The sequence below is a fragment of the Phaenicophaeus curvirostris genome, chromosome 2 (assembly GCF_032191515.1).
Source record: "Phaenicophaeus curvirostris isolate KB17595 chromosome 2, BPBGC_Pcur_1.0, whole genome shotgun sequence".
Taxonomy (NCBI): Eukaryota; Metazoa; Chordata; class Aves; order Cuculiformes; family Cuculidae; genus Phaenicophaeus; species Phaenicophaeus curvirostris.
This window is the reverse complement of record NC_091393.1, coordinates 25,086,927-25,100,483: the sequence shown is the minus strand read 5'-3', so window position 1 is coordinate 25,100,483 and position 13,557 is coordinate 25,086,927. Positions and strand designations below refer to the sequence as shown.

The window sequence follows — 13,557 nt, the reverse complement described above, 5'->3', positions numbered from 1 at the left end:
ATTTTGTCAGCTATTAATTAATTTTGAGTAATTCTATTCTGCTGAATCCTTTGATCAAGTAGTCAAGGAATTTGATCAAAGAAGAAGTAGAGGCTAGTTTTTGGTCAAGGTGATTGGGACAGCACAAAAATAAGAAAAACATTACATTTGTTCATATGCGAATATATCCTACAACAGTATGGTTCTGACTATACTGTCTGCTACATAATTGCCTAGAACTTCAGATCAAACCTGAAAGTTATTTTTGATAGTAACTATGAAAAGACAGTGAAAAATATAGTCCAGTCCCCAGATAGATTAGAATTTAGCAAGACAGTTTAGAGTGAATATGTTATAGTTTATCTGATTTTACCTGGTACACTAGCACTGGCAGTTTAATGAATACTGTAATTTCTGTTCCAGTGTCCCATCCACCCATATTGTACTACAACACGTTGTTGCATTATTTTTAACCTCTTGGAAATATTTTCCTTTGTGAAGTACTAATGAATCTGAGCTTTCTTGTTGTTGCCATGATATTACAGCACAGAATGGTTCCTGTAAATTACATTGTAATATGTGAGACTATTTTTATGTAACCCAGGTTTGTCGTTCATGGTTTGGAAACTGGAGAGCAGTACGTGTTCCGTGTGAAAGCTGTGAATGCTGTAGGATTCAGTGAAAACTCACAGGAGTCGGAGGCTATAACAGTACAGGCAGCCCTTAGTAAGTATGATTCTGTGCAACTCAGCTTCTTGTTTCTTGAAGGAGTTACATATTTTCAGCAATCAACTCCTTTGGTCTCATTTGCTCAGGGACATGTTTAGTGGAAGATAGGAATGGTTGGACTCGATGATCCAAGAGGTCTTTTCTAACCTGGTGATTCTATGATTCTATGGTTCTATGATTTGCTATAACCGTTCATTTTCCAGCTATCGAACACATCCCTGTGGTGAAGTTCATGTTCTGGCACGTGACAGTTCTACAGAGAAAAGATATTATTACAATAAAAGTTGTTCATAATATCTGATTGAACTATTGGGTCAGATTCTCTGTAATGGCCAGGCTGCTTTCTGCTCCTCAGTTTTAACAACGAAACAATATATCTTGATTAAATTTGACAAGCAGCTTCTGGGCAATTTGGAGTGCTGCAGATCGGTTTAGCATGGAATCCACTCAGCTTAGAAGAATTTTAGGAAACTTCATTTGTGTGGACCAAACAGAGAATTCCCTTTGACTGCTTCAGGCTGGAGAATAATCTTCCTCCTCTGGTACCCTGCAAGAAACATTTCAGTGTAAGAACAGTCCATTGTGCAACCTTCAGTAGGAATGATACATACTGAGTGGAGGGCTGGATAATTATTTATAACAATAAGTACACAGAACTCAGCGATTATGGTTCAATTTTCATTTCTGCTCAGTTTCAGTTTCAAGCTGAAAAGTTTAAGATAGAACACCTTTCCTCCACCTGAATGGCCACCACTTCTTGGAGAAGACCAACATTCATACTTGTCAGACATAATTCTCTAGAAGATTTATGATTTCGCATGGGCATTAGAAAACAAATTTGGATGAGATGTTACTGACAAACTTACTTTGTTTTTTTTTTTTAGGGCAAAGTATATCTCATATGGGTAGGTGGTGCACAAACAATTTCTCGTCTATCACCTATTTGTCTCATATGCACTTGCACATTTTGTTTAGTTACTGTGTGTTTTGAAGATGAGGGTTGCATGGGGTATGTCACCAAACACGGAGCACACAGATCTGACACACGTTTATGGGATGTGTATGGAGTTCATCCATTACAGTAGCCTTAACAGGAATTTAATAGGACTATTTTGATTCTGTGGTTCTGCATTTTTGCAGGCGTGATCATTTCCATAGCAAAGGTCATCTTCCTTCTTGCTGACTCTTGAGAGGGAACCATATTAAACAGGTGTTTCCAAAGCTTCCATGATTATATTTGGTGATAAAATTAATGTTGATTAGCAGCTTTACAACTGCTTAGTTACAGACATGCAACTGGCAGCCGTAAGCTGCAGAAAACCAAAGCAATACAAAACCCACTGTACAACTTCTGCACCACAGTTTTTTAGACTCTGTCCTAACTCTCAGGATGCTTGTTTCCTTGTAGCTTGTCCATCATATCCTCATGGTATCACACTTCTGAACTGTGACGGTCACTCGATGACCCTTGGCTGGAAAGCACCAAGGTACAGTGGAGGTTCACCAATCCTTGGCTATTATATGGATAAACGGGAAGCTAACCATCGAAACTGGCATGAAGTCAATTCTTCCCCTATTACCCAGACAATTTATACGGTTGGTACTTTTCAATCCTTGTCTTTCTGGAGTTGATTTGTGCTCTTTCTTTGCTTTTCTCAGAGTTCTTTCTCGCAGAAAACCTCTTTAAATACTTACCTATAGCAAAACCAGGCCCTTCCAGTGTATATTTTGATTTGTATATTTTTATTTAGGCAACAAGCCTAAAAATTAGGGTAGAAAATCAGTGCCATCTGCTGCTATGAAATTCTAAGACAAATAAGGCCATTCAGATGAGGGAACTTTTGAGTAAAAAGTTGTGAAGCACTTTTTTCACAAAGAACAAGATGAGCTATAAAATGCTTCATAAATTACACTTGTTAATCAGCACTGTATGTATCACCGCTGTAATAACATGCAGAGAAAAGACGGAAACATTTAGCAGGACAGATGACCGTGTTGTCTGTAGAACTGTAGGATTGTAAATGGAATGGAGATGGGCTGAGAACAAATGTAACTGCCCATGTTTGTACTCTCAATATCTGCCTTCAGCTGGAAAAGTGAATATATTCATAAACCTAGCATTCCGCCTCATTGCCCCCTTTCTAGAAAACCAAAGCGACGATTTTAGTCTTGGAATAAATTACTTCTCGTTGCATTTAAAATGTATTCAATATTTCTGAGAGGAAAATTTTGGTGTGAAGTTCCATGTGGAAAGGTTAGGAAGATAGCATACAGCAAGTAATTAATCAATCTGACACTTTTTAAATTAAGTTAAGCAATCAGATTTTATTCCCAAATAATTCTTAAAATTATTTCTGCAAGTGAGATCCTTTCCTATAAACCTCAGGGCTAAAGTAGTTCTTGACACCAAAGTAGAAATTAATGACGTAGATGAGCTCAAGAATAATGACTCATGAACAGAAGGCAGCTGGCAAGACTCAGGTGTATCTATGTTTTTAAGTGAGTTTATAACTGGCATCTCTGATAGCAGATGGAGCATGGATGCTGAGAAATAAAAAAGGCAGGGTTGGATAAGCATGAAAGGGCAATACGAAGCAATGATTTCCAGATATTTTCATTTTTAATGTATTTGTAAACAAAGGAATGATGTAAATTAAGGGAAACCATTCAGAGTTTAATTAATTGTATATTTAAGTCTCAGTCTTGCCAGTAACTGTATTCGTGCCTGAAGGTGATCTTCATACATTAGTTTGAATGACTGGGATCTGAAATACTGATGGGAAATAAAAGCAAGACAGATTTTAGTAACGCAGAATATTTTATGACACACTGCAAGCAGAGAAGGCCTTGAGATATACAGTAGGGCACCAGGAAATCACTAAAGGTTTAACCCTCTCTGATTAAATAGTTCTATGGGAACCCCACAAATATTCTTTCCCTTAATAAGATGGGATTTCAAACCCATTTTTACAGACTGAGCTCTTATTCTCTTTTATGAATCACGCTATCTATCTATCTATCTATCTTCAGAAAATTCTGTCTAAATTGTATTAATGCCTGAATTTTCCTAGTTTATGTTGGTTTTGTATTTGATGTTACCCCATCAGATTACCATCCTGTCATATATATGTTACCATTAAAAAATATCACACCCAAATATTTTTTTTCTCACATTTTCCCAGAGAATATAGCTATAGTTTATTTATTTATCAACATCTAAACTTGTCCAGTATTTCCACTACTACCTTCAGACCCTCAGATGTCTCTTTCTCTTGAGACACATGATTAAATATGAATTTGGGAAAATTATGCAGATGACTGAGGTTTAGAAGGCTTGTTTATGGTTTGTCATGTTATGGAAGCAGAAAGATGGAGGAGGACTGTTGCCATGAGGCACTCAGGTTGTAAAGAAGGTCATGTCTTATAGTTTGTATACCTTGACCTCAAAATCTGAGTGGTATTGTGGTGATAGACTCATTAGATAAGTCAGCGTTCATTTATTGGTGTCATTTACAGAGGTATAGCACAGATTCTGGTCATTCTGTTTCCAGTGCTTACTTCCTCACAGTGTAATGGTAGGTAATATTAAAAGATGCACACAAGCCAGAAAAAAATTACCAAGACAATCCTTCCCAGAGTTATCTCAGCACACTGCAGAACTAATTGGATTGGCTTTTCCTTGAGTTTCCTGTTGTTTTCGTTATTTCCTTGGTTAGTCTGCATGATCTCTTTAGACCAAACCACCATTCAAATTCTTGCTTAAGAAGAGAGACTTGTGAGGAGCCATTTGTAAACAATACAAGAATATATTTCTTGTCAGAACACCTACTCATAAATATCTGCTAGTGATTATTCAATGAGTGGGATCTTTGGACCTTTGCTTTAACCTTCTATAATTTCCCATGCCAAGATATTGAGTACTGTTATTCCTAGGTTGATGTGACTGACACATATAAGTACAACGTAAATCCCTGCAGTGTGTATGGTTTAAGAGTGTGATGTTCAAATTAAATCATTCTGCTACTCCAACACAACAGCCTAATTATTAATTAACCAATTCTTATTTTTAGGTATTTAGTTTATTAAAAGAATATAGATGATGGCTTTTGACATTTTGAATTGTTTTCTCAAAACAGGTAGAGGATTTGATAGAAGATTCCTTCTATGAATTCAAAGTTGCTGCTGCAAATCTAGTTGGAATAGGTCAACCTTCAGATCCAAGTGAGCATTTTAAGTGTAAAGCCTGGACTATGCCAGAACCTGGTAAGTCTTTTAGTTCCTCATTAATCCAATTCAGTACAAGCTCCTTAAAACACGGCCAGCGTCGTGTTCCAGCCAGACTCTGTGGGATGTCTTTTGATTACTTTCTGTCATGTTACCTGTTGAGATTGCCACTGCTTTAAAGATCATCTGTTATAAGCTACCTACACATCTCCATTGATGACAATGAATGTCCTTGGAAGCGAGTGAACTTAGCTTGCTGAGTGTCTGCTTTATTTACTACCCACATCAGCTCAGAGCAGAAAGTCTTCAGCCTTTAGACTGTTTTTATCTCTATCTGCTCTTCAACCTCAGCCCTGCAAGCTCCAATTCACACTCACCATCTGTACAGCATAGAGGCGTCTTTGCCCCACAATTTCAGTCTATTAAGAATATTCCCGAAGTTTCAGGCTCCCAAATTGTTTTTTTGGCCATAAATAAGGCACAACAGGAACCTGTTTCTTGACACAGAGGCAAGCAGCACAGTATAGCTTGCGCTTTACAACTGAAGTCTCTCAGTCTCAACTGATGTGCCCTTATTCATATATTTCCTCTAAGCGTTACCTGAGAAACTATTATTAGCCAGGTGTTAGAACAAATGTGTTAACAAACACACAGCACACGAACAACTCCATCCTACTGCTCAACCCTGTGTTTAGGTTCCTGTAGGTTAGCAGTGTAGGTGTAATTGAAGACTGTTAGTTGCAGTGCTAACTCTGTAAAAATTGTTAAATAAGTACTGTGAAGTCAGGACCCTGAGCAAAAGGAAGTTAAAGTTTAGTCTGCCTCATGTGAGCATATAAATTTATATCTAAAAGTTAGATGTCTAGGGAGTTGGTTCCCCTCAGCAATGCTTGAGATCTGTAAATAAACTATGAAGGGGTTTTGAAGGCCTGTTTTGCTTATTTTATAGCTTCCTCGCTCATACAGTGTAACACTACTGCTGAAGCTGTTTCTGATGTCTGGTACTGATTTGCCTAAACAAAGCCTGTCACCATACAGCCTATAATAAAAACACAAGAACCTACCACTTTAATATATTTCTACCTTCTTTTCCCCAAAAAGATGTAAAATACTGCTGTGTCGTTAAACTGAATTCTATTTATAACATTAAGCTTTGGTATGCAATTAAGGATTCATTCTAGTACTTGTTAATGTCATCAGAGCTGTCTAACACCTACACAAATCTGTTTCATGCCTAAATGCTCATACAGTTATTTTCTCAGTAAAAAATAAAAGAGATCTAACACCTAAATCTGGTTTTATAAAATGATGGGAATTTTTAGTGATTTGAAAAATGCTTAATTAGCACAAGGCATAAGGAAAATTTCAGTTTTTGTTTCTATGCTGCCTGTAAAAGTAGTTCATGCCTGGAACAAGTAACAATTCTGTAAGATCAAGGAATCATTTGCTAGGAAAAACTCTCAAATGTCACCTAATCCAGCTCCTTGCCCACGTGCAGGGTTAGCTATCCCTGTCTTATTGACAGAGGCTTGTCTAACCCATCCTTGAAGACTTCTACCTGTGAAAAAGTCCAGATTCTTTGGACAGGATCTATTCAAAATTTTACTATGATTAAAGTTTTTTTTAATATTCCTGAATCATTGTTCCTGCAATTTAAGCCTGTTTGTTTCTTGTCTTGTCCAAGGAAATGAAGAAGAGATTATTTCTTCCTCATTGCAACAGCCTTTCTTTGTGTTTAAAGGCTTTATCAGGCCCCTAGACTTCCCCTTAAATTGACAAAATCCACTTCATGAAACTCATGCATTCCCTATCTCCAATAAAACATTTTTTGCTATTCTTTGAACTTTTTCTAGTTGGTCCATGTCTTTCTTGAATGGCAATACACAAACTGGACACATTCTTTCAAACAGAGTTTTTCAATGCTGAGCAGAGAAATGGTAACTCCACATTTCCTGCAATTATTTACCTGCTTACAAATGCCATTCTATTTGTCTTTTTAAAGAACTTTTACAGTGTTATGCTAAATTCCCAATTTGCTTCACTTTAATGCCTAGATTCTTTCTGCAAAAGTGCTTGTCAGACAGTTGTTCTCAATGTTTTCTAGCGAAATTCCTCTGAGTTCATAAATCTTACTTTCTGTATTTAATGACATAGCAAAGCTGTTAATAACAAAATGTTTAATCTCCTGGCCTTAATTCCTTTTGTGTTAATTACATTTTCTTATAATATTGTTACATTTAGTATAAATGCATCATCAGTAGAATAATTATGTTTCTTAAAGAAAGGATCTGTGGTTTGTACTCTCTATGGTGTTTCCAAAACATCAATGGAATTGCCTAATGTATAAACGAGTGAAGATTATCCTTCATTTTAAATGATAGATATAGAAATAAAATAAAAGGCGCTTTCAGGAAATGAAGAGAGTAAAATTTCCATTTTCCTAATGAACAATCTGACCTTTCTACTCCTTGGCTGATTACCTTCTTCTCATTATGAAACTAGTTGAACAATGTTGTGCTGTTACTGCTTAAAAACCCACCACGAACAGACAACGCCCTGATCACCTGCAAATCATCAAAGTGGTTAAAATATTTCACAAGCTTTCTTTTAGAATAAGTTTTTAAGTGATGGCTTAACCCTAATAGAAAAAAAAAATGATTGAGATTTAAGACCAGGAGAAAGAGGCTGAGCCTTCTCTCTGACTCACTAAAGATACTGAAGTGTCATGTAATGTGACTGCAATATACCCTCAGGGTCAACAATATATTCTACCTTTTTATATGGAAGGGAGGTTTCCGTAGGAAGGCCAGAACCCCTTGCAGGATTTCCAGTGTGAGTGATGAATTCCTTGCCCACAGCCCATAATTATTTCATCCTTCTGCAGAACTCTGGTCTTAGGCATCTCAGGGCCTCTGTGAGTTAGCAATGATAGCTAATGAATTATTTTACATGACTTAAAAAAAAATGAAATGTCTGTGGTCTCTGAATCCCCGGAATAGACCATATTTCATTACTTATTTCCTTCTAATGTCTAGATTTCTACCAGGTGCATTTGCCAGTGGAATTTTAATTATCCTTGAATAAATAGATATTTAAGCTTGGATTTTTAAAGAGCCCTGAGAGGAGGCCTTAGGCCCCCTGAAAATTGCAGTGTTTCCAGGAGAAATCTGGCATTTATCTTCATAAGGTCTGCGTTATGTGCTTATAAGTTTATTTTCTGAATGTGCTTATCCACTACAGAGAAAAACTTTTCCTCTCTTTTTTTTTCTCTGTATATTTGCTGAATATCATCCTTTAAACATTTCATATTCATTCATCACTGGTTAAAATAATGGTAATCAGGCTTATTTGTAAGGTTTTTCTACTCTTCTTTTTAAAATGGTGAGATGTGATGTAGGCAAAAGTAATACCTTGAATTAGGCCAAACTGACCACTCTGAGAAAATCTTAAGTCTCAGGTTCTTTCAGGTTTCCTTACTCTAAATTTAAAGCACAAGAAGCAGGGTTCCAGCTATGTTATTAGGCTGAATATCAGTATTTTATCACTGTGTTTTCACCATGGTAGGAAACTGTTATTATTATGCCATTATAGTGTACTGGATAAATAAATATCAAGAGTGTAGTAAAAAAAAAAACAAACAACTGCTGCAAAGTGAATTGAATGGCACTGGAACAGTTAGATGAAGGAAAAGGAAAGTATAGTAGGGAGAACATAGCCTGAAAACTGCAAAGGTATGAACTTTCACTTATTCATAAAGCATCAGGATGTTTTTGACATAAGTAGCTCTAACATGCATCCTCTTGAAAAGTTCTTGGCTATCATTATTCACCTCCCAGTGAAAATTTCTTCTATCACGGAATGAGAAGCCTTATCCAAAGTCCACCAGTGCCTGTGGATTTTGGATTACTCTGAAGGATCATGGTTCATATACACCAACAGAAATTAAAAACCCAGATGTTAAAATTATAGACCTGGGTCAGGCTCAGTGAAAAAACTTTGCTCTGGGGCTGTCGAATTAAATAAGAGGCAAGAAACATTTATTACTTGTTAGAAAATTTTAAACTGCATGAATTTTCCACATCAGTCGCTTTCCCTTAAAATGGAGTTACTGAGATCTAGCAAAGAATGTAAGCTCCAGAATACCAATGTCACTCACTGCATAAAGCAGGTATTGTTCTATACAGCTATGAGGGGAAAAGGACCTAAATTCCTCATATGCCAGATTTATTGTAAAGGATGAGATTTTTGAAAGCAAATAAAGTCAAAACAAAATGAAAGTGATGCATTTCTGCCTCTCTCAGTTTGCAAAACTTCATTATATTGAAATAAACTTCCAATATTTGAAATATTTCAGGTCCTGCCTATGGTCTCACAACTTGTGAGGTCAGAAACACATCACTGGTTCTTCTTTGGAAAGCTCCTGTGTATGAAGGCAAAAGCCCTATTACTGGGTATTTAGTGGACTATAAGGAAGTTGGTGCAGAGGACTGGGTAACTGCTAATGAAAAACCTACTTCAAAGCGCTATTTTAAGGTAACATTTTCATTAGTTAGTGCTAATTCAAAACTGAGTGCTAGAAACAGCTCATTGAATACAACAAAGATGTGTATTTGAACTTGGACTTCTGCTAATATCTTCAAGTAAGTAAACAAAAGAGTTCAGATTGATTTTTAAATTGGCTTTGCTCTTTATCTTTTTCAAGGTCACTGATTTACATGAGGGTCATACCTATGTTTTCAAAGTTCGCGCAGTGAATGATGCTGGGGTAGGCAAGTCATCTGAGATAACTGAACCAGTGCTTGTCGAGGCACGGCCAGGTAATGAACTGTTTTACCTCCTCTGCTTCTAAAATACCAAAATACTTAAGAGTGAATTTAGTCAATTGGATTTGATATTATAGCACAGGTAACTATTTCAGGAGTTAAGAAGCTCTTAGCCCTAAAACTAAAAGAAAAAAATCATGTGGATACAAAGATACTGTCAAGACTTTTTGCTTTGCTCATTTCAGGAAATATTTGATAGCCATTTATTTTTATTCTTATAAACAAAGAGGTGACTTGCTGTGACTGAAAAGAAGTATGACAAAACGTTTATTAAAGTTTCAAGAGTGACAATAAAATTAATTTACTCAAACTATATCTTCCCATATTGCTTCGTTTTATACATTTGTTTCTGAATAAACATTTCTCAGTGCTCTTTTTTTTTTGATGTAGAGTAAGAATCTTGCTGGTATGTGATGCTGTGTCATATGTTGTAGATCTGTAAATAGATCTACTTCAAAATCTGCAAATAAAATCAGTATCTGTTAGCGAAGGTGGACAAAATTTGCACAGGTTTTAGTAATATCTGAATTGCAGCACAAAAGAAAAGATGTAGCCTTGACATCTGAGTTGAATTCTATTTTGCAGGAACAAAAGAAATCTTTTCAGGTGTGGATGATGAGGGTAATATTTACCTGGGTTTTGAATGCAAAGAAGCTACAGATGCATCTCATTTCGCATGGGGTAAATCCTATGAAGAGATTGAGGATTCTAACAAGTTTAGGATTGAAACAGATGGAACTCAGTAAGTCACGCGAGTCTATGAAATTATTAGAAGTTTGTCCTATTAAAAGTATCAATAACATGAGAAACCCTGCTAATTATACCCTTTATTGATGATTTTAGATCTAAGCTGTACTTCAAAAACCCTGATAAATCAGACTTGGGAACTTATTCTATCTCAGTTAGTGACACAGATGGGATTTCATCCAGCTTTGTTATGGATGATGAAGGTAAGGTCCTTACTATAACAAGTCTTAATTTTATCACCTAAACTGCACTAAAAATTGTCCAAGAAAAAAAAAAAAAAGGAATCCCACAACTCTCACATTCTTTCCTATGGATTAAGGGAAAATGAAAAAAGGTACAAAAGAGGCTTTGTGTGTTTATATATTTTTCTGATTATCACAATAATGGCAGTTGGGACAACTCAAGGTGATATTTCCTTTAAAAAAATATAAAGACTATCCCAATTAGAAATGTTCTCTTTACGATGGGACTATAATTCTGTTTGCAAATATCTGTTACACTTTCTGTTAAATGTCTGAAAATGTTGGGGAGTTTTGCCGTTTTGTGAATCTCTTTCTCTGGTGAGACACTTCTGCTGTGCTTTGAATTTAAAGCTTTTCCCATCTTGTAGTGATTGGTTCTCTGTTAGCTTTAAAGCTCCTACCAGATCTCTGCTTACCAGGCAGCCTAATATAGACCTGGAGGATCTATAGTTTCATATAACTGAGATGCAGAGAGTTAGCAAGAAGGATATGAGAAAAATGATGTTGCTTTAACAAAATCTGAATACATTCTATTAAATTATTATTTGGCTTAAATTTGGATTAATTTTGCTTTATTTCATTGTAGCTATTTTGTTTCATTGGAGTTGGAATGAATTTTCCTCAGTCTGACTTTGGCTTACCATGGAGAGATGCTGGGGTGAAAGGCAAAGGGGGGAATCTGATGTTTTTAATTAGCACAAAAATTACTTCGGTGCTTTCCCACTCCACAGGCTATAATTGGTACCCCTGGTTCCTTAAGCATACCTCTGCTTGCCTTCTTTCTTAGCCATTTAAGGAGAGGAGCTGAGAGCAAGTGCAAGCCCAAAAAGCAGGACTTTAATCACAGTAGGAACTATGTCAAACCTCCCATTCAAAATAGGTGTTGAGAAGAAGCCCATGTGCAGCCACAAAATATGTGGTTCTCCAGGACATGGACCATTTATACAGACTCTTATTCATTACAAATATCTGCTTCTTCTAGGGAAGCTTAGTTTGTAATATTTTTAATTTTCCAACGAATACTTCAGGAAAAGACAAATATGTATTTGATGATGAGGACTTCCCATTGGCTTAGTTTTCGAGGATTGTTCTGAAATCTTTCTACAGTTTTTGTCACTGTCAGTCCTACCTTCAAAGTTTCTTTTGTAGAAGAGCACTAAATGTGTTTCCCATCCCCTGCTTATCTCATGTTTTCCTGGTCATATCTGTCAGTCAAAATTACATTTTTATTCATACTGGATCCCTGCACAGGTGTCAGATTTTGTGTCTTAGCACTGAAACCCATTATTTCACCGACCACTTTCTTTCTCAAATGTTATGAATTCATAAATTCTCTTGTTATTTTGCTAAATCTTTGACCATGTCATATGCCCTTGCTGATTTCCTCTGTTCTTTACATTATCTTTACATTTGATAGGAATGGTTGGACTCGATGATCCGGTGGGTCTCTTCCAACCTGGTTATTCTATGATTCTATGATCTGCAAAATTGGAAATGGCAGTAATGTTCCTCTTTCAAATCTTTATTAGTAATGAATATGGTAAATAGGTTTACTATGAAAACCTAACAAAGTGATTTCTAGACTCTCACACAGACTACATGAGGATTTAGTGCATCACATAGAACTGTCTGTATCTTTTTCAGTCTAACATGCTCTCAGGCTTGTTTCGTGCCACAGTAAAACAAGATTCTTGAGGTACAGTGTCAGAAAGGCAGTCAGCAGATGAAGGAATCCCATACACTGCTTAGAAGTTATTGTCTCCCATCTTTGATTTAGATCCCATAGAGTTTGAAATAGGTTTAATCCCTTGCTTAGATTCTTTTGCAGAAGAAAGTTTGCATGAAAATTCATGAAATAGGAACATTCCCTAAACACATATATATCAGAATTTAAAATTTATTGAATATTATTGTTCAATCATCATTTTCTGAAGAAGGTTGGGTATTTTGCATGCAAGACTTAAGGAGATTATCTAACTGATGCTGGTATGTACCTTCTTTGATGCTTGTTTTCTCTGTGTTTTTCAGAATAAATTAAAATTTGAATATTTTTCTTAATTTCAGAGTTAGAACGTTTGATGGCGTTAAGCAATGAAATAAGGAATCCAAGTAAGTTGAAGATATGAATTTATTTAATACTTCAAGAAGAATTATATTTACATACAAATGACTGGACTTCCAGAAAGGTTCTTCCTGAGACAATGGCAGCTTCATTTATCATGGAACTTTATGCCTCTTTATCTATCCATTCATTAAGAAGAACACATTGAATAAAATCATCATTGCCTAAAAGTCCATTGATGTTTAACTTTGACAATAGACTATAAGTTGTTATTAGCCAGTTCCTTAGATTATGTGCAAACTATAAGCTATAAGATCTTTTTTCCCTTTGAGCAATTAATTTAAAAATGAGCTGAAGACTTCATTAGAAGGCTTTTTCCTGCATCAAATTTATTCTATATCCAGCATTCCATAACTAATAGGGAGATACTAGTATTTTACTACAATAGTACTTTTTCTCACAAGGATTCATGCATTATTGACTTTTCATTCTTTTTCTTTCTGCAGCAATACCTCTGAAATCAGAATTAGCTTATGAGGTTCTTGAGAAAGGAGAAGTCCGTTTCTGGATTCAGGCTGAAAGCTTATCACCAGATTCTACCTTCAGATTCGTAATTAATGATAAAGAAGTTGAAAACAGTGATGTGAGTACATATCAACTACTATATAGGTGTGATTTTGTTTAATAAACCTTTATGCATTATGATTTATTCTATTTTTATAGTTGCTTAAACCCATTGAGGTCTGATAAT

The 13,557-nt window shown here is 35.8% G+C and overlaps 1 protein-coding gene across 2 annotated transcripts in view; it reads left to right on the top strand.

The window, feature by feature from the left end:
* MYOM2 (myomesin 2) overlaps positions 1–13,557 on the top strand; it is a 76,834-nt gene that overhangs the window by 41,429 nt on the left and 21,848 nt on the right. For both annotated transcript variants that reach the window (XM_069851540.1, XM_069851541.1), the window contains 9 exons: positions 584–705; positions 2,117–2,304; positions 4,845–4,971; positions 9,287–9,465; positions 9,635–9,749; positions 10,341–10,497; positions 10,599–10,705; positions 12,809–12,853; positions 13,313–13,449. In XM_069851540.1, coding sequence (XP_069707641.1) covers positions 584–705; positions 2,117–2,304; positions 4,845–4,971; positions 9,287–9,465; positions 9,635–9,749; positions 10,341–10,497; positions 10,599–10,705; positions 12,809–12,853; positions 13,313–13,449 — 1,177 coding nt within the window. The remainder of the gene's footprint in view (positions 1–583; positions 706–2,116; positions 2,305–4,844; positions 4,972–9,286; positions 9,466–9,634; positions 9,750–10,340; positions 10,498–10,598; positions 10,706–12,808; positions 12,854–13,312; positions 13,450–13,557) is intronic.